The sequence below is a fragment of the Galeopterus variegatus genome, unplaced genomic scaffold, assembly GCF_000696425.1.
Source record: "Galeopterus variegatus unplaced genomic scaffold, G_variegatus-3.0.2 Scaffold817, whole genome shotgun sequence".
NCBI lineage: Eukaryota > Metazoa > Chordata > Mammalia > Dermoptera > Cynocephalidae > Galeopterus > Galeopterus variegatus.
The window spans coordinates 491,251-510,524 of NW_007726928.1; the positions used below are offsets into that span (position 1 = coordinate 491,251).

The 19,274-nt window shown below is 39.0% G+C and overlaps 1 protein-coding gene across 1 annotated transcript in view; it reads left to right on the forward strand.

Moving 5' to 3' along the window:
• Window positions 1-16,331, forward strand: part of LOC103590444 (methyltransferase-like protein 16) — a gene marked incomplete at its 3' end in the record, with an annotated part of 35,026 nt that extends 18,695 nt beyond the window's left edge. The window contains 4 exon segments of the mRNA XM_008572670.1: window positions 3,599-3,798; window positions 8,495-8,635; window positions 12,680-12,795; window positions 16,077-16,331. Coding sequence (XP_008570892.1) covers window positions 3,599-3,798; window positions 8,495-8,635; window positions 12,680-12,795; window positions 16,077-16,331 — 712 coding nt within the window.
• Window positions 16,332-19,274: the final 2,943 nt, after the last annotated feature.

Consider the following 19,274-nt stretch of genomic DNA (forward strand, 5'->3'; position numbering starts at 1 on the left):
TTCTTTTTTTTTTTTTTTTTTCTTTTTTTTTTTTTCTCGTGTCCGGCAACGGATCGCAACCCTCAGTGTCGCGCCCGTACCGGACCGGGACCGGCAACGGGATCGCAACCCTCGGTGTTGCACCCACACCTCGCTCAGCCAGTGAGCGGGAACCGGTCTGTATGTGGGATCCGAACCCTCGGCGGGAGCGCCACCGCGCTCCCAAGCAGCACACTGTAGCAGTGCGCCACCGGGCCGGCCCTAAAGTTTCATTCTTAATTCTTTCCATTTTCCCCCTATAAATGAGTATCCTGGCTGGCCAGTTAGCTTAGTTGGTTAGAGTGCAGCCTTATAACTTCAGAGTCATAGATTGGATCCTCGTACCGGTTAGCCACCAAAAAAAAAAAAAAGAAAAAGAAAAAAATTAGTATCCTGAAGCACTCTTAAAAGTCATAAAAAATAATTATATTCAGGTATAGAATGCATTTTTTTTATAGACAACAAACAAATCTATATTCATGAAATCTAATCTTGCCCGTCATCACTCTTTTCACAAGTTCTTTTAGAGTGGAAATTGTGTTTTTTAAAACTTTTTTTTTTAAAGAGTGGGCTATATCGTGTAACCACTGGTTGTCTGTGCTTTTATATGTGTTCAGTAGAGTTACTGTATGCTTGACATCATATAACAGAAGAATAAAAATTTGTTATAGGGTTAGACTGGAGGATAATGGAATTGTTTATTGTTGTTTGGTTATTGTCTGTTTTCCATAGCTATTTCTACTGCTCTATGTCTTTATCATTTTCTTTACAAAGATTTAAGTGACTACTATTATATTAGTTTAAAGGATTCCTCATAGAGTCATAAAATTTAAGGTGGAAGGACCATTAGCTTATCATGTCCAATCCCTTAATTTTACACTTGAAGAAACTGAGATCTAAGTACTGAAGTGACTTGCTTAAGTCCATGGCTAATTGGTTGCAGAGCCAAGATGAGAGTCCAGGTCTCCCAACTCCCGTTCTAGAACATTTTTGCTGTGAGTAATGGAGGGAGCTTGGGTCAATGGTACCTGCCTGAAGTTTCCATGGTAGTTAGGTGGATACAGCACTCTTCCTTCTATCTTGGTACTGAAGCATCTAGATGGGCATTGAGTTTTTCAAATGGTTGGTCATTTGATGACACCAAGAAGGGAACAAAAAAGAATAGAAGATGATACAGATCAGAAGTTGTATGAGGATGGCCAGCTGTCTGACCATAAAACTTAAGGTCAGAATTCTAAGCAGACAGTTTCAAAGCCCTTCCTACCTTTCAAAGCCCTTCCTTCCTGTCTACTGGCTTTCTACTCTCTTCTTATTACCCTTTTTATAAATAAGGTTTGTTGGTTTTCTTTTTTAACATTTTCAATTTAACAACATTTCAACATCAAAATAGTTATACTAGCACAAGTTTCTTAAAAATATATCATATGATCCATTCCTGGGTATCTGTCCAAGAGAAATGAAAACATACGTTTATGAAAAGACTTGTATGTGTATGTTCATAGCGGCATTGTTCATGATAGCTAAAAAGTAGAAATAGTTTAAATGTTTATCCACTGGTGAATGCGTAAATAAAATGTGGTTATCCTTAACAATGGAATATTATTCGGCTATAAAAAGGAATGGTGTACTGATAAGTGTTACAAAATGGATGAACCTTACAAACATTGTGCTAAGTGAGAGAATCCAGACATAGAAGACGACATATTATATGATTTCAAGTATACAAAATGTTCAGAAAAGGCAAATCTAGGGCCGGCCCTGTGGCGCACTGCTACAGTGCGCTGCTTGAGAGTGCAGTGGCGCTCCCGCCGAGGGTTCGGATCCCACATACAGACCGGCTGCTCACTGGCTGAGCGAGGTGCAGGCACAACACCGAGGGTTGCGATCCCGTTGCCGGTCACAGCCCGGTACGGGCGTGACACTGAGGGTTGCGATCCGTTGTTGGTCATGAAGAAAGACAAAAAAAAAAGGAAAAAAAAAAAAAGAAAAGGCAAATCTATAGAGACAGAAAGTACATTAGTGGTTGCCAAGGGCTGGTGTTGGAAATGAGAAATTGCTTATAAATGGGCATGAGGTTTCTTTTTTAGAGTGATGGGAATGTTCTAAAATTTGATTGTTGAGCTTGCTGGTTAACTCAGTTGGTTAGAGCACCACCTTGTAACACCAAGGTCAAGGGTTTGGATCCCCATACAGGTCAGCCACCAGAAAAAAAAAAAAATTAGATTGTAGTGATGGTTGCATAACTCTGTTAATATACTAAAAACAATTCAATTGTATACTTACAAGTGAATTTTATAGTATATAAATTATACTTCATAAAGCTGTTAAAAAATAGTTACATTTAGGGCTGGCCCGGTGGCGCACTGCTACAGTGCGCTGCTTGGGAGTGCAGCGGCGCTCCCGCCGAGGGTTCGGATCCCACATACAGACCGGCCGCTCACTGGCTGAGCGAGATGCGGGAGCAACACCGAGGGTTGCGATCCCGTTGCCGGTCACGAAAAAAGACAAAAAGGACCAAAAAAAAAAAAATAGTTACATTTAAAATTTGATGTCTGCTTTTTTTTTTGTCTTTTTCATGACTGGTAAGGGGATCGCAACCCTTGGTGTGGTGTCGCCCACAACGCGCTCAGCCAGTGAGCGCACCGGCCATTCCTATATAGGATCCGAACCCGAGGCGGGAGCATCGCTGCGCTCCCAGCGCCCCACTCTCCCGAGCGTGCCACGGGGTCGGCCCAGATGTCTGCTTTTTGATGTTTTAAGTATCTTATCCTATTTTTATTAATCAACATTTTTATGCTGCTGTCTTTCCACTTTTAAGTATGATTTTCAAAGAGTGCCAATGTTAAATGATGTCAATGCTAATAGTAAAAAATAGCCAGCATTTGTGAAATAGTTACTATGTGCCAGGCATTATACTAAGTATTTTTCACAGATTATCTCTTTTTTTTTTTTTTTTCCTTTTTGTCTCTTTTTTCGTGTCCGGCAACAGATCGCAACCCTCAGTGTCGCGCCCATACCGGACCAGGACCGGCCACGGGATCGCAACCCTCGGTGTTGCTCCCACACCTTGCTCAGCCAGTGAGCGGGAACCGGTCTGTATGTGGGATCCGAACCCTCGGCGGGAGCGCCACCGCACTCCCAAGCGGTGCACTATAGCAGTGCGCCACCGGGCCGGCCCATTTTTCACAGATTATCTCTTAACAGCAGTGTGAAATAGGTACTGTTATCTTCATTTTACAGCTGAAGACACAGTTTCATAGAGGTAAATAACTTGTCCAAAGTCATATAGCTAAGTAAGGGGACAATCAGACAGGAGTGTGAACAGAGGCCCTCTTAATCTCTATGCTCTATGTATGGATATGCAATGTTTTGGGTGGAAAATTACACTGAGCTGCCTTTCATATGCTGTGACTGTTAAACATCCATGTGTGTATTCCACTGTACAAATACTCTGTATAATTATTTATGTGTTATCTCTAGGAAATTCAAATAGGCATTTGGTATTAACTGGCTGACATAAAGCTTATATAACAGAGCGAATTTTACTAATTAGTTTTACTTCTTTTTCTCCACTCCACAGTCTAAATTTTAAAGATCCTGAAGCAGTCAGAGCTCTGACTTGTACTCTCCTAAGAGAAGATTTTGGACTTTCTATTGATATTCCATTGGAGAGACTAATTCCTACAGTTCCTTTGAGACTCAACTATATTCATTGGGTGGAAGATCTGATTGGTCATCAGGACTCTGACAAAAGTACTCTCCGAAGAGGAATTGACATAGGTATATAGTTAAAAATTCTTTTGCTGGCTAAACATAAATTTCATAAGTTTTGCAAAGTCAAATTTTTTGTAAGCTTCAAGAAACAGAAATACCGCACGTTCTCACTCATAACTCACTGCGAGGAAAGGAAGAAGGTGGGGAGGGAAGGAGAGAAGAGGGAAGGAATGAAGGAAAGAAAGAAAGAAAAGACCACAATAGTATGTTGAACTTTCAGAAGGAGAGATCAAATCTAAGGATACTAGAGATGGAGGGAAGGAAGGGAGGAGTTTGGAAAGTGATAGGTTGGGTAAAGAGCATAAAGAAATATCACAATTGGTAAGAATGAATATGCTAATATTAAATAAAATAAAATACAATTACATGCCTTGCTAATAAAGACCTTGATGAGGCTGTTACTACTACTACTAATAATAGTATTGCTAATGAAAAAAAATTATTTGTAAACTTCTCTACTGGGTGTTTGTGGTGTGAAAGAAGCTGGCTACAGATATTACTGATGTTGTTCGCTATCCCTGGGCTTTTCTGCCATTAATTTCTCTTGAGAAGGTGTTGTCAGCTCCAAATAGGGAGCAAGTGGGTAAGAGAAGTGCAGAATGAAAGTGAGACCCTTGTTTACTTGGCTTTTCATATTACCACATTGTGTCTGTTTCTATTGTACATTTTTACTCTGAATTATCTGATGTTAGTACGGTAGTCCTTACGTTGGGATTTTGACATGACGGCCATTTAATAAAAGATCATGTGGGCCTGAATACTTTCAGGAATGTCTTGTATGATTATTTGTAGAGGGTATTTAATCTAAAATTAAAGGGAAGAAAAAGTTGTTGAGTTGAAGTAAGATGTTCTCTTAATTGTAAACTTTTATGGTAGAAAAGACTGTCCAGTTTGATTCATTTGGGAGAGTAAGTGGAGATACCAAAGGAGATGAAGCTAGGGTATGTTTTGTGATTATAAATGTATGTTATAGCCGATGTTTTCATTTCATAGGGTTTTAAGTTTTTTCTTTTAGTCCATTACTAATCCTTTATAGGGAAGATTGAATTAACAGCTCTGTAACTATTTTTAAATATAGCATAGTTAATAGCAATCACAATTTCTAGATAGTAGTAAATGTTTAACTCTGACATTTGCATTCGTTTTCAGAGAACAGTTTTCAGTCTTCATCTTACATGACCTTTTCAGCAGCATCTCTTGACCCCTCCTTTCTCATTTGTGCACTCTCTTCTATTTGCTTCTATGACACCGGGCCCCTCTGGTTTTCTTCTTTCATTTCTACTCACTCTTTATCACTTTTCAGGCTTACCTTCTTGTCTTTAGCCCCTTTTTCATTCAGCACCATACCACGGGCAACTTCATCTGCATCTGTGACTTTATTTCCCACCTCCACGTGAATAATTCACATTTTATATATTGTTCCAACTCATTACTTTTCTTGACCTCTAGTCTCATTTATATGAGAAACTTGGATATCTTAAAAACATCTCAGACTTGACATGTCTAAGACCAGACTCATACTCTTTCTTCCTAATCCTGGTTCTCTTCCTTTGTTTATTTTAATGAATCTACCACAGTCTACCCTGTGATTCTTGATATTTACTTTTCCCCATTTTGAGAATGTCTATCACTATTTCCTGTTGATTAGCTCTCTTAAATTGTCTCCTTATCTCCATTTCCCCTGCCACCATCACTGTCAAGGTCACCATCATCTCTCACCTTGTCTACAGAATAGCTTCTCAGCTAGTCTACTCTCATTCACTCTGTAGCCCCATCATTCCATTCTCTACACTGCATCCAGAAAATATGTATAAATTCATATCTGATAACATCTTTACCACTTTAACGGCTCCCCATTTGCTTCTGTGATAATCACCCAAAACCTTGACTTAGCCTGTTATAATTTCCATGGTCTGGCCCTTGCCCTTTTTAGGCCTCTTTAAGCCTCATCTTAGGTGATTCTTTTCCTTGTTTTCTGTAGTTGTCTTTTAGTTCTTCTAAGAAGGCATCATTATCCAAGGGCTTTGTATATGTTTTCCCTGTGCCTAGAACTTACCCTGCCTTCACCTTGTTAATTCCACTTATATTTTAGTTGTCAACTCAAGCCTTATTTTCTCAGGAAAGCCTTCTCTGACTTTCCAGCCTAAGACAAGTTCCTTGGCCACACAGCTTTCAGAAAACATGTTTCTTCCTTCATAGCATTTATTTTAGTTTTTAACTACATGTTCATTTGTCTGATTATTTGATTAATGTCCTCTGCCACTAGATTGCAAAGTGCAGAGCTTACTACTTTTTATGCTTACAGTAATATCCCAAGGCCTAGCAAAGTTTCTGGCACATAATAGGTGTCCGTAAACAATTTGTGGAATGCTGATGAACTAATACATCATTCTTTTAACATTCAAAATTCTGAGCACTCCATATGAGGTAAGCACTATGTAAAAATAATGGGGTTTAACCAAAGTTCTTGCCCTTTTATCTTTGTGGCAGAAGACTGGCTGCTGGGTTCTAGAAACCTTGAAAAGCTTGACAACCTATTTAGTCCTAATTTGATATAATTACACCCCAAACCCTCTAAAATAGCACTTGGGGATATAGGAGGTTAATGGATTTTCGCTCTTCATAAGGGGCACTTCTTGCTGAAATGACATTCGTTCTAATTAGGGTTTTATATATATTCTTCCCCTAGACTCCATCAATTTGCTCTAATTCCATGATTATATACTTTCCTCTTTTTTTGTTATTACAAAGATTATTGCCCATTAAAAATGTTATTTGGCTTTCTGAGGGGATTAGGATGTTCGAATGCAAGTCTTATGGTCTTGAAAATTGAGAAACTTTTTGGGGAGCTGGGGGTTGGGTCTTTTACCTGCATTTATTACCCTGGAGGTAGGTATCCTTTTTTTTTCTTTTAGACGAGATTAGGCATGTTCAGGGTGGTTTGGCTATAGACTTATTTACTTTTAAATGAAACTGAAGTATGAAGAAAGAGGCAGTTGTGTGAGTCAGGGTCCTGAGATCTGGTCTGGATTTTTTCTTCCTACTGAGCTGAAAGTACTATTGGCATTTTCTTAGTCTAAATGACCTTGGCTTACCAGAATGGCTGGCAGGATATAAATAATTATGGCTTCTGAAAGGTGCTTGAGTACCCTTTACCCTCCCTTCCCTCACCACTTCACAAATCCCCAGGGAGGTGTTTGCATCAGGGCCAGGATGCTATTGGGCAAACATGGTAGGCAGTGCAGCAGTCACTGTGACTGCCAAAGAGCTTAAATGTTCTGGCCATTGGTTGTTCTGTCTTTTACTAACTGGTGACAAAACCTAACGAGGAAGCAGTAAGATGAGCCTGGGTTTCGTTTGGGTTGGTGTACCTCCAGCCTCTGCCTGTTCCTGCCAAATCCTTCGAAGGCTCGACTGGAGCCAAGATGTGGTCAGCATAAAGCAGGCCTGGAGCAGCTGGTATAGGCTGACCACTATAGGCCTTCAGGGAAAACACTGGCTTTCCTTCTCTTGAATATATTCTTTAGGAACTAATTGGCCAAGATTAGTCAATGGTTGTTAAAGCAATATTTGTAGTTAGTATATAGTCCAGTCCAGGGCTAGGAGTTCTAAATACAAATGTACAACCAAACCCTAGTTGTCAGAGAGTGATTTTGCCTGGAGCAATTGCCTCTGAATATCTCCTTTGAAACTATGGTGGGGCCAGCCAATGACTCTGATGTTTTGGATCTGAATAAAATCTTTTTCCACGTCTCTAAGTGTAAGAAGCAAGTTCTCTCTTTAGTTTTTAAAAAATTTTTTTACTTCTGGTTTCTATCAAGTGACAACTTACAGAAATGTTGGGAATTAGGTAGTTTAAATATCATAAAAATTTTATACCCTATATATCTTTTTCTGCTTTTGGAGAATGGGATATATACTGATCTGTTTTAAGATATTACTGTGGTGTTTTAACAAATAGCATTGATTTCTTTTAAGAAAATTGAGTTTTATGTGAGATTTAAAAGGAAGACTTTTTATAAAGAAAATTAAATTGAATTTTTTTTTTTTTTTTTTTTGTCCTTTTTAAGACCAGCCGCACCGTGCTCAGCCAGTGAGTGCTGTGAACCCACTGGTCATCCCTATATAGGATCCGAACCCGCGGCGGGAGCGCTACTGCGCTCCCAGCTCCGCACTCTCCTGAGTGCGCCACAGGCTCGGCCCTAAATTGAATTTTGACCATTTAAAATTTATTAATCATGTATTCCTTGACTTCCAGTTATGTGTACTTCATTTTACATACAACACTAGAAAAGAGGAGGACATGGGCCAAGCCCGTGGTGCACTCAGGAGACTGCGGCGCTGGGAGCGCAGCAGTGCTCCCGTCGCGGGTTCAGATCCTATATAGGGTTGACCGGTGCGCTCACTGGCTGAGCGCGGTGCGGCCAGTCTCAAAAAGGACAAAAAAAAAAAAAAAAAGAAAAGAGGAGGACAGTAAGGTTTCTATTCTCTAGGAAGTTTGAATCTAATTAGGAGAAAAGACTAACATACATGAAATGACTAGAGAAACCAGTAGTCACAGTATGTATGAAATCGGGTACCAGTTTGTGATTTAAACTGTTAAAGCTATAAGAATTCTGAAAAGAGAAGAATGCTGTTTTCATTATTATTCTCATCTTTCCCTCTGGTGTATAGAATGTGTATTGATTTTTCATTTTACTAGGTACTGGGGCGTCCTGCATCTATCCCTTACTTGGAGCAACCTTAAATGGCTGGTATTTCCTTGCAACAGAAGTGGATGATATGTGTTTCAACTATGCAAAGAAAAATGTGGAACAGAATAACTTATCTGATCTCATAAAAGGTTAGCTCCACAGAATAAATATCCCTTTTAAGCTTTCTAATTTAACATGTCTCATTATTTTTTGCTTTAATGCACAGACTTTTGGTAGTTTTTTAAAATCTGGCACATTGTAATTGGGTTTGCTGTTTTGATACCAGAATTAACTGAGAAAGAAAATAGTAAATATAATTGATTCTCATTTGTGGATTTTGTATTTGTGAATTTGACTACTTGCTGAAATTTGTTTGTTTATTTGTAGATTTTCTTGAATAAATGTTTCTTTATTTGCTATATGCCTGTACAACCATTTTCAGAGACTTTAGTGGTTGTTTTTTTGTTTGTTTGAATATTTTAATAGACTTTACTTTTTAGAGCAGTTTTAGATTCACAGCAAAATTGATCAGAAGGGACAAAAAGGAAAAATAAATAAATAAATAAATGGGCCAGCCCGGTGGCGCACTGGAGAGTGCGCCGCTTGGAAGTGTGGTGGCGCTCCCGCTGAGGGTTCGGATCCCATGTGGAGACCGGTTCCTGCTCACTGGCTGAGTGCGGTGCGGGCGCAACACCGAGGGTTGCGATCCCATTGCCGGTCCCCGGTACGGGCGCAACACCGAGGGTTGCGATCCCATTGCCGGTCCCCGGTACGGGCGCAACACCGAGGGTTGCGATCCCATTGCCGGTCCCCGGTACGGGCGCAACACCGAGGGTTGCGATCCCATTGCCGGTCCCCGGTACGGGCGCAACACCGAGGGTTGCGATCCCATTGCCGGTCCCCGGTACGGGCGCAACACCGAGGGTTGCGATCCCATTGCCGGTCCCCGGTACGGGCGCAACACCGAGGGTTGCGATCCTGTTACTGGTCAGTAAAAAAGACAAAAAGGAAAAAAAAAATTGATCAGAAGGTACAGAGATTTCCTATATAGCGCCTGCCTCCACACATGCATAACCTCCCCCATTATCAACATCCCCTGCCAGAGTGGGACTTTGTTACAATTAACAAACTTACACTGACACATCATTATCACCCAAAGACCATAGTTTGCATGAGGATTCCCTCTTGGTATTGTACATTCTGTAGTTTTGGAAAAATGAAAATGACTAGTATCTAACATATAGTATCATACAGAATAGTTTCACTGCCTTAAAGATCCTTTGTGCTCCACCTATTTATCCCTCACTCTCTCCCAACCCCTGACAACCACTGATCTTTTTATTGTCTCCATAGTTTTCCATCCTCCAGAATGTTATATAGTTGGAATCATACAGTATGTAGCCTTTTCAGATTGGGTTCTTTCACTTAGTAATATTCATTTAAATTTCCTCCATGTCTTTTCATAATTTGAGGGCTGATTTATTCTTACTACATTTCTTTTTAATATTCCATTGTTTTGGTGTACCTAGTTTATCCTTTCACCTACTGAAGGTCATCTTGGTTGTTTCCAAGTTTTGGCAATTATGAATAAAGTTGCTGTAAACATCTGTGTGCAGGTTTTTGTGTAGACATAAGTTTTCAACTCCTTTGGGTAAATGCCAAGGAACATACTTGTTGGATTGTATGGTAAGAGTATATTTAATTTTGTAGGAAACCACCAAACTGTCTTCTAACGTGGCTGTACCGTTTTGCATTCCCATCAGCAGTGTATGAGAGTTCCTTTTGCTCACGTCCTCCCCAGCATTTGGTTGTCAGTGTTCTGGATTTTGACCATTCTAATAGATGTGTAGTGGTATATCATTATTGTTTTAATTTGCATTTCTCTAATGACATATGATGTGGAGTATCTTTTCGTATCCTTATTTGCCAGCTGTATATCTTCTTTGGTGAGGTGTATATTAGGGTTTTTGGCCTCCCCCCCCTTTTTTTTTTTTTAAGATGACCAGTAAGGGGATCTTAACCCTTGACTTAGTGTTGTCAGCACCACACTCTCCCAAGTGAGCCACAGGCTGGCCCTTTGGCCCATTTTTTAGTCGGGTTGTTTTCTTGTTGAGTTTTAAGAGTTCATTGTATATTTTGGATAACAGTCCTTTATCAGATAAGTCTTTTGCAAATACTTTTTTGTAGTCTGTGACTTGCCTTCATTCTCTTTGCCATGTCTTTTGCAGAGCAAAATTTTCAATTTTGTTATAAGTCCAGCTTAGTGATTTTTTTCTTTCATGGATTGTGCCTTTAATACTGTATATAAAAGTTATCACTGTATCCAAGGTCATCTAGATATTCTCCTATGTTATTTTCTAGGAGTTTTATAGTTCTGCATTTTACATTTAGGTCTGTGATTTGAGTTAATTTTTGTGAAGTCTGTAAAGTCTGTGTCTAGAATAATTTTTGCATGTGGACCTCCAGTTGTTCCAGCACCATTTGTTGAAAAGACTATATAGCTCCATTGCATTTACTTTGCTCCTTTATCAAAAATCAGTTGGCTCTGCGGGTCTGTTTCTAGGCTTTCTATTCTGTTACATTGATCTCTTTTGCAAACACACACAGTCTCGGTTACTGTAGCTTTATACTAAGTCTTAAAGTCAGGTAGTGTCAGTCCTCTGGCTTTTTCTCTTTCAATATTGTGTTGGCTATTCTGGGTCTTTTGCCTCTCCATATAAAACTTTAGAATCAGTTTGTTGATAGCTAAAATTTATTTTTAACCATAAAATCAATACTCATGGTGCTTTTGTGGTCATTCATAGACATGTACAGAGTGGCAAAAAATCTGAGTCACCCAGCGTACACATTCCCAGCTTAGGTTGAACAAGGCCATGCTCTACCTTCTTATTTCAGCTCTCCTACTGTAAACAAGTGTCCTTTTTGTGGCCTACTTAGTGCCACATTTTTTGCATTTGGGGGCTTTTTCTTGGTGATTTTGCTATTTAAAATGGCCACTAAACATGGTGCTGAGGTGCAGCATAGTGTTCTAAGTGCTAAAAGGGTGTGATGTGCCTTACAGAGAAACTAAATGTGTTTAGATAAACTTCATTCAGACATGAGTTATAGTGTTGTTATAGTGAATTCAGTGCTAATGAATCAGCAATGTGTATTAAATAAGGTGTCTTTAAACAGAAACACGCATAAAGCAGGTTATGTATCCATCAGTTGAGGAAAATGTTGTGACCAGAGGCTTCCAGGAACCTAACCCTGTGTTTCCCCTAAGGGGAGAGCCAGTGGTTCAGTATTTGCTAATTCAGTGTTCGCAGCAACTTTTTAAAACACAGCTACCACAAATAATGGGAATCAACTATATATGAAGTATCTTAGTCACCAAGATTTTAAAAGGAAGCAAACCTTACTGTTGATTACACTATACTATCTTTTTTATTTTAGTACATGGAACTGTACTAGAAATAGTCAAATCCTATTGTAATCAGGTTTTTTTTTGTTTTTGTGCCCATTGTATGTGTAAAGCACTTTTTTTTTCATTAAAGACATTTTATGTCTCTTTATGAAATAAAGCTTTTCTTAATAGTGTTAAACATACCATTCTAAGGGAAGATTTTAATATTATTAATGTTTTAATTCTCCATTGCTGTGTAACAAATTACTTCAAAATCTAGCAGTTTTAAACAGTAAACATTTATTATCTCATAGTTTCTAGGGGTCAGGAGTTTGGGCGTGGCTTGGTTGGGTGGTTCTGTGGTCTGGTTCAGAGTGTTTCCTGAGGTTGCAGTTAAGTTGTTGGCTACAGCTGCAGTCATCTGAAGGATTGACTGGTGATAGAGATTTGCTTCCAGGATGGCTTATTCACATGGCTGTTGGAAGGAAACCTTAGTTTATTGCCATGTGTATCTCTCCATGGGGCTACTTGAGTGTCCTTACAGAATGTCAGTTGGCCTGTCCTAGGGCAAATTAGAGAAAGGGCATGGAGGAAGCTGTATTGCTTTTTATGACTTGGCCTTGGAAGTGATACCTTGTCACTTCCATCATTCTGTTTGATAAAATTGAGTCACTAAGTGCAGCTTACACTAAAGGGAAGGGAAATTAAACTCCACTTCTCAAAAGGAGTAGTATCAAAGAATTTGTGGACATATTTTAAAACCACCACAGCATTAATAGTAGTTAACAGTTCTTATTTTTTCTCCTAGTGGTAAAAGTGCCACAGAAGACACTGCTGATGGATGCTCTTAAAGAAGAATCAGAGATAATCTATGACTTTTGCATGTGCAACCCTCCCTTTTTTGCCAATCAATTGGAAGCCAAGGTAAAAATATCTTCTGCTTTATAGTAATTGAATATTTATTTAGATTTGCCTTGTTTGCAAAGATAAGAGCAAAGAGCAGGTTTTATTTTGGAAGCCATATATAGTTAGTATGCTTTTGGTTTGAAGTACCTAAAAACCCAATTCAGACTGACTTAACAACAGTTTATTGGCTTACATATCTGAGAAATCCACAAGTCGTTTGGACTTCGAGAATGATTTGATCAGGGAATTCAAAGTATCAAAAAGGCTGAGACTCTGTTTTTGCAGATTTCCCTTGGCTCTGACCTGGTCCTTAGTTTTGTTCTCAGGCTGCTTTATTTGTGGTAAAGTAGTATTTAAGAGATAAGAGGGGGAAGGAGAGAGCTCTTTTTTCCCCCAAACAATTGAACATTTGATTTTCTTCTGATTGGACTGACTTAGGTCACAGTTCACTCCTGGACTATGCTTCTTGGCATAGGGAGGAAATGTTCTCACTGCCACGTGTCATTCGATAGTAAATAAATGTCTGATTTAGTCTTTCCAACTTCAAATGAAAAATATATTTTGCTCGTGAATATGGAAAGAGGTACATTGGATAAAAATAACTAACCTATTAAAAAACTCAGTGCTATAACATATTGGTTTCACCTAGGTTTTCCTTCATCTAGTGAACCCTCTATTAATAATAAAAAGTGAGTAATGTTAATCAGAAGGAAATGAGGGGTGTATATGCCTAAAACTTTTGAGAGAATAAATTGTTTTTACAATCACTCAGATACCCTAAAAGTATCATTTACATGCCTCATAACAAAATCCAGGTGGACTAAATTTTTTGTTGGAGTTAGGGAAGTTGGACAGAAATTTATTAGCAATATCATCATTCCATATTGGAATGTAGAGTGAAGCAGGATTTAAGAAATCTAAATTTTAGCCTTTAATGCAGATAAATTATATGAACTAAAAAAACCTACATTCTTCTATAGCACAATTTTTTTTAATACTGAGATACAACGTGTATACATAAAAGTACACATCACATGTACATGTGGATTTTCTGAGGTGAACACTCCTGCAGAATCAGCATTCAGATGAAGAAATAGAAGATTACTAGCAGCAGAATTAAATATCTTTTTATAAAAGCTTTATTGAGGTATAATTCACATGCCATACAATTAACCCATTTAAAGTATAAAAGGGCTGGCCAGTTAGCTTGGTTTGTTAGAGCACATGTTGCAACACCAAGGTCAAGGGTTCATATCCCCATACTGGCCAGCTGCCAAAAAAAATAAATAAGGTATAGAATTTAATGATTTTTAGTGTATTTAGAGGTGTACAGCCATCAGTCACGACAGACAACGGTAGAACATTTGCATCACCCCCAAAAGAAATCCTGTACCCATTAGCAGTCACTCTTGCTTTCCTCCTTGTCCTGCTAGTTGGAGGCAAATACCAGTCTACTTTCTGTTTCTATGGATTTGCCTATTTTGGACATTTCCTATAAACGGAATCATACAATATGTGGTCTTTGTGACTGTCTTTTCCTCTAAGAATAGTACATATTTTCAAGGTTCATCCATGTTGTAGCATATATCAGTGCTTCATTTCCTTTTATTCCTAATAATATTCCATTATATGGATATATCACATTTTATTTATCTGTTCATCAGTTGATGGGCATTTGGGTTGTTTCCAACTTTCTGGCTTTTAAAAATAATGCTGCTGTTAGTAATTATGTACCAGTATTTCTGTGGACATAGGTTTTCTTTTCTTTCTTTTTTTTTTGCCTTTTTGCCTTTTTTTGTGACTGGCAACGGATCGCAACCCTCAGTGTCGCGCCTGTACCGGACCAGGACCGGCAACGGGATCGCAGCCCTCGGCGTTGCACCCGCACCTCGCTCAACCAGTGAGCTGCCGGTCTGTATGTGGGATCTGAACCCTCGTCGGGAGCGCCACCGCACTCCCAAGCGGCGCACTGTAGCAGTGCGCCACCGGGCCGGCCCTCTTTCTTTTTTTTTTTAAAGATGACCAGTAAAGGGATCTTAACCCTTAACTTGGTGTTGTCAGCACCATGCTCTCCCAAGTGAGCTAAACAGCCATCCCTATATAGGAATCCGAACCCGTGACCTTGGTGTTATCAGCACCACACTCTCCCAAGTGAGCCACAGGCCGGCCCCTGGACATAGGTTTTCATTCCTTTTGGGTGTATACCCAGGAGTGGAACTTATGTGTCATATGGTAACTCTGTGTTTAATTGTTGGAGGAACCACCAGACTGTTTTGCAAAATGACTATCCTATTTTACATTCCCACCACCAGTACTGTATGAGGGTTCCAATTTTCCATATCCTCATCAGCACTTCTTCTTATCTGTCTTTTTGTTTCTAGCCATCCTAGTGTGTGTGAAGTGGTATCTCACTGTGGTTTTGATTAGTATTTCCCTGATGGCTGATGATGTTAAGCATCTTTTCATGTGCGTATTGGCTGTTATGTATATCTTCTTTGGAGAAATGCCCATTCAGATCCTTTGCCCGTATTTAAATTGGGTTTTCTTTTTATTATTGACTTGTAAGAATTCTTTATATATCCTAGATACAAGTCCCTTATTAGATAACAATTCGCAAACATTTTCACCCATTCTGTGGGTTGTCTTTTCACTCTCTTAATAGTATCCTTAGAAGCACAAAAGTTTTTAGTTTTGATGAAGTCCAGTTTATCTATTTTTTCTTTCGTTGCTTATGCTTTTGGTATAATTTCTAAGAATACATTGCCTAATCCAAGGCCATGAAGATTTACTCCTATGTTTTCTTCTAAGAGTTTTATAGTTTTATCTTTTACATTTAGATCTTTGATGCATTTTGAGTTTTCATATGGTGTGAGATATGGACAGATTAAATATTTCAATGTAAAAAGTAAAACCATGAGTAAATATGGTTTTTTACTTAAAACATAAGTAAATATTTATTTAATCTTTGGGTACATTTTCTGTGCATGATACCAATACAAAAAGCATAAAGAAAAGTGACAGATTGGGCTATATAAAAAGGTAAAAAATTTTTATGGAAGATGAAAGACCCAGGAAGGAATATTTGCATGAATGTAGTTGTTTAAAATACAATATAATATGTTATTGGCTGTGTGATTTTTAAATCCTAAATGTAACATAATACTTGGAAAGTAAAATTATATCTAAGTGTTCTTACTTAGAGTTAGATTATATTCAAAGATTTAGTTCTTGAGGTATAAAAACAGTTCTGGAGGTATAAAAACTTTTCACCAGGGTTTTTTGTTGTTGTTTTTGTTCAGGGAGTAAACTCTCGAAATCCTCGAAGACCTCCACCTAGTTCTGTAAATACAGGAGGTATCACAGAAATCATGGCAGAAGGAGGTGAATTAGAGTTTGTCAAAAGGATTATCCATGACAGTTTACAACTTAAAAAAAGATTAAGGTAAGTTCGTTATTACAACATTGACCCCCTATGTAATTCTGAAAGAAACCACGTCACTCAGAGGAAAAGTTATCACAGTGGTCTGAAGAATAAACAAATAAATATTGAAAAGGTAATGGATCCTACATTCTGCAAACCCTGTTTCTGAAGATGTTCTCATGCCTTTAATTGATTTGTGTTTCCTGTAATCATCTATACTACATAGATAGAAAGAGGAAAATACCATATTATATGGCTCCCATTAGTATTATCCTGTGATGGAACAAAACTGATTCAAATATGGCTTTTGATTAGAAAACAGATGGGTTCAGATCTGTCCCATGAACCAGAATAAATTTGTTGCCTAGTCCTTGAAGCAATTTATGTTCTTGGAATCAGTCTCCCAAACAGTGACAGATGTGAGGACATTGAGCTGTCAAGAATTTAATGAAGGGAGACTGAGATCACTAACCAGTTCCAGAGGAGGGTTAAGGCTACTCCTTTTTAAAAGCTAATCACTTTGGACAACACACATGTCATTAAGCAGCATAAGGTACTCAAAAAGAGCTATTTGTCTTGCTTGACTTCTTACCCTGCCACATGTTGTTGAAATGATGTATAATGTGGTAGTTCAAAAATAAAAGAAGGTTTCAGCCCTAGGCTTTAGCTTTGGGACATAGGGAAGTTTTTGTTTTTGTTGGTTTTTTGGCAGCTGGCCAGTTTGGGGATCTGAACCCTTGACAGAAGTTTTTTTTTTTTTTAATTGTGGTAGATACACATAACAAAGTTTACCATGTTAATAATTTTTAAGTGCATGGTTTAGCAGTGTTAAGAACATTCACATTGTTGTGTACCCAGTCTTCAGAACTCTTTTCATCTTGCCAAACTATAACTCTGTACCCATAACCACTCCCCACTCCCACCTCCCCTGGCCCCTGGCAAGCACCATTCTACTTCATGTCTCTATGAATTTGACTTCTCTAGGGACCTCATGTAAGTGGAATCATACAGTGTTTGTGCTTTTGGGAGTGGCTCATTTCACTTAGCATAATGTTCTCAAGGTTCATCCATTTTGTAGCATGTGTCAGAATTTCCTAACTTTTTAAGAATGAGTGATATTAATATTTTATTGTATGTATATATCACATTTTATATGTATATGCCATTTATCCTTTGGTACACGCTTAGGTTGCTTCATGCTTTGGCTATCATGAATAGTGCTGTATGAGTGTGAATGTATAAATATCCCCTTGAGACCCTATTTTTAGTTCTTTTGAATATATACTCAGAAGTGGAATTGCTGGACAGGGGAAAAAAATTTTTTTTTCCTTTTCTTTTGGATTAATAGGTGTTTAAAGCTGCATATTTTAGTAAAGGCCAATTCCAAAGTCAGTAAGTATCCTGATTTGTAAAATGTGAGTTTATTTAGATGTTTGTGGAAAGCAGCTTGATTAATGGATGGTCTACCTCTCAGAAAAGTTACACAATTTTTTGCTGAAGCCAAAGATTAATACATTTTTGCTTTAAATTGATTTCTTCAAAGACACATTAGAGTATGTTGAAGAAGAAAATTACTTAAGTTATAGTGAGCATTGAGAAGAGTCTGAGTAAAATAAACTTAAAGAAGGTAACAGAGCACTGAAACTCATAAAAAGAGGTAACTGGCCATGTGACCATTTCATTATTTGGTGGCTTTTGAGAGGACTGGAGCCAAATAGGAAAATGGGGAGCTGAAGATGGCTCTTCTACACCACAATATTCTTGAGGCTGTCGTTAGGAGGCTTTTAAACAGTGAATTTCTATTATTTCCAAAGTTCTATTTGAACTACAAAAATTTGTTTTAAAGGAACAACATTCTATGGGATAGAAATTGATCCAATATGTTTCAAGTCTGCCTGCACCTGGCTCTGTGGCAGCCCCCAAATTGAATGAAGGATATAAGTTTGCTAGGAAGGATAAATTACAAGAGCCCAAACTTCCAATCAAGATGGTGGAATAGACAGTACCCAGCGTCACCCTCTCCCACAGTCATCCAGTTTACAACTATTAAAAAGCAATAACTGCCAAGCTGGGACCACTAGAGCTCAGGGGAAGAGGAGGAGAGACCTATGGAGTGCATGAAGGCAGGAGAAGTCACGATGAGAGGAAGAAAGGACCGCTCCAACTGTTTTGAGCCCCAGCAACTTTCAAGGCTGGCCCTGGTGAGTACACGGAGCAAGAGCTGGCAAAAGCCACTCGGTTCCCTTTGTATGAAGTTTCTTGGAGGCTGCAGGGGAGAAGAGAGCCTTGATGGCCCCCAGGCCAGCAAGAGCACTAACAGAATTCCTATGAACCCACATAAGAGCGAGGGGCCACAGACAACTGAAAAAAGGAGCCACTCAGAGACCAGTGAGTCATTGCAAGAGACCAGTGCATGGTCTGTTCCATGGGAAATGTTTGGAGTGCAGGGGTGGGGTGGGGAAGACTGGCCTACTGCAGGGACATTGGGGCACAGCATGGACAGCTGATCTTCCCTCCAATCAGCACAGGCCCACTCAGTGGAGACTGGTCAGGAATATAAAACTGCAGGGGTGCAGTTTGCTGAAAAGACTCAAGCTCAGACCAGAGTTTCCACACAACCCAGGTGTATCAGACCTTATAAGACTTGGAAGTGTTTACAAGGTCAACAGTTAAAACCCGAGCTGTACAAAAAGCCTTCCCCAGAGAATCAGCAGCAAAGCAGCAATTTAGCTCAACCACAGGACTCAACTGCTGGTCCTCTCGGGAAGTTTCCCCATTTTAGAAGTAAGCAAAGGAAACAAATTAGTTCCAGCACAGAGTTTAAGTGGTGGGGGTAGCTAATAATCCAATACAGAACTGAAAGAAAAAACAAAACATCCACATATTAGAGACAAAGTTCTGATATTAACCAGTAAAGGTCTAATACCACCAAAGAATACCTGTAAAACCTAGAAGGACCGGAAGCCCCCCAGGCTCGCAAGCTGAGGTGGGGGATGCCAAGGGCCTCAACCACATTCCCCCAACATCTGCATCCAGCCCAGTGTTGACCACCAGGCCACCACTGAAGTGCCCCAGG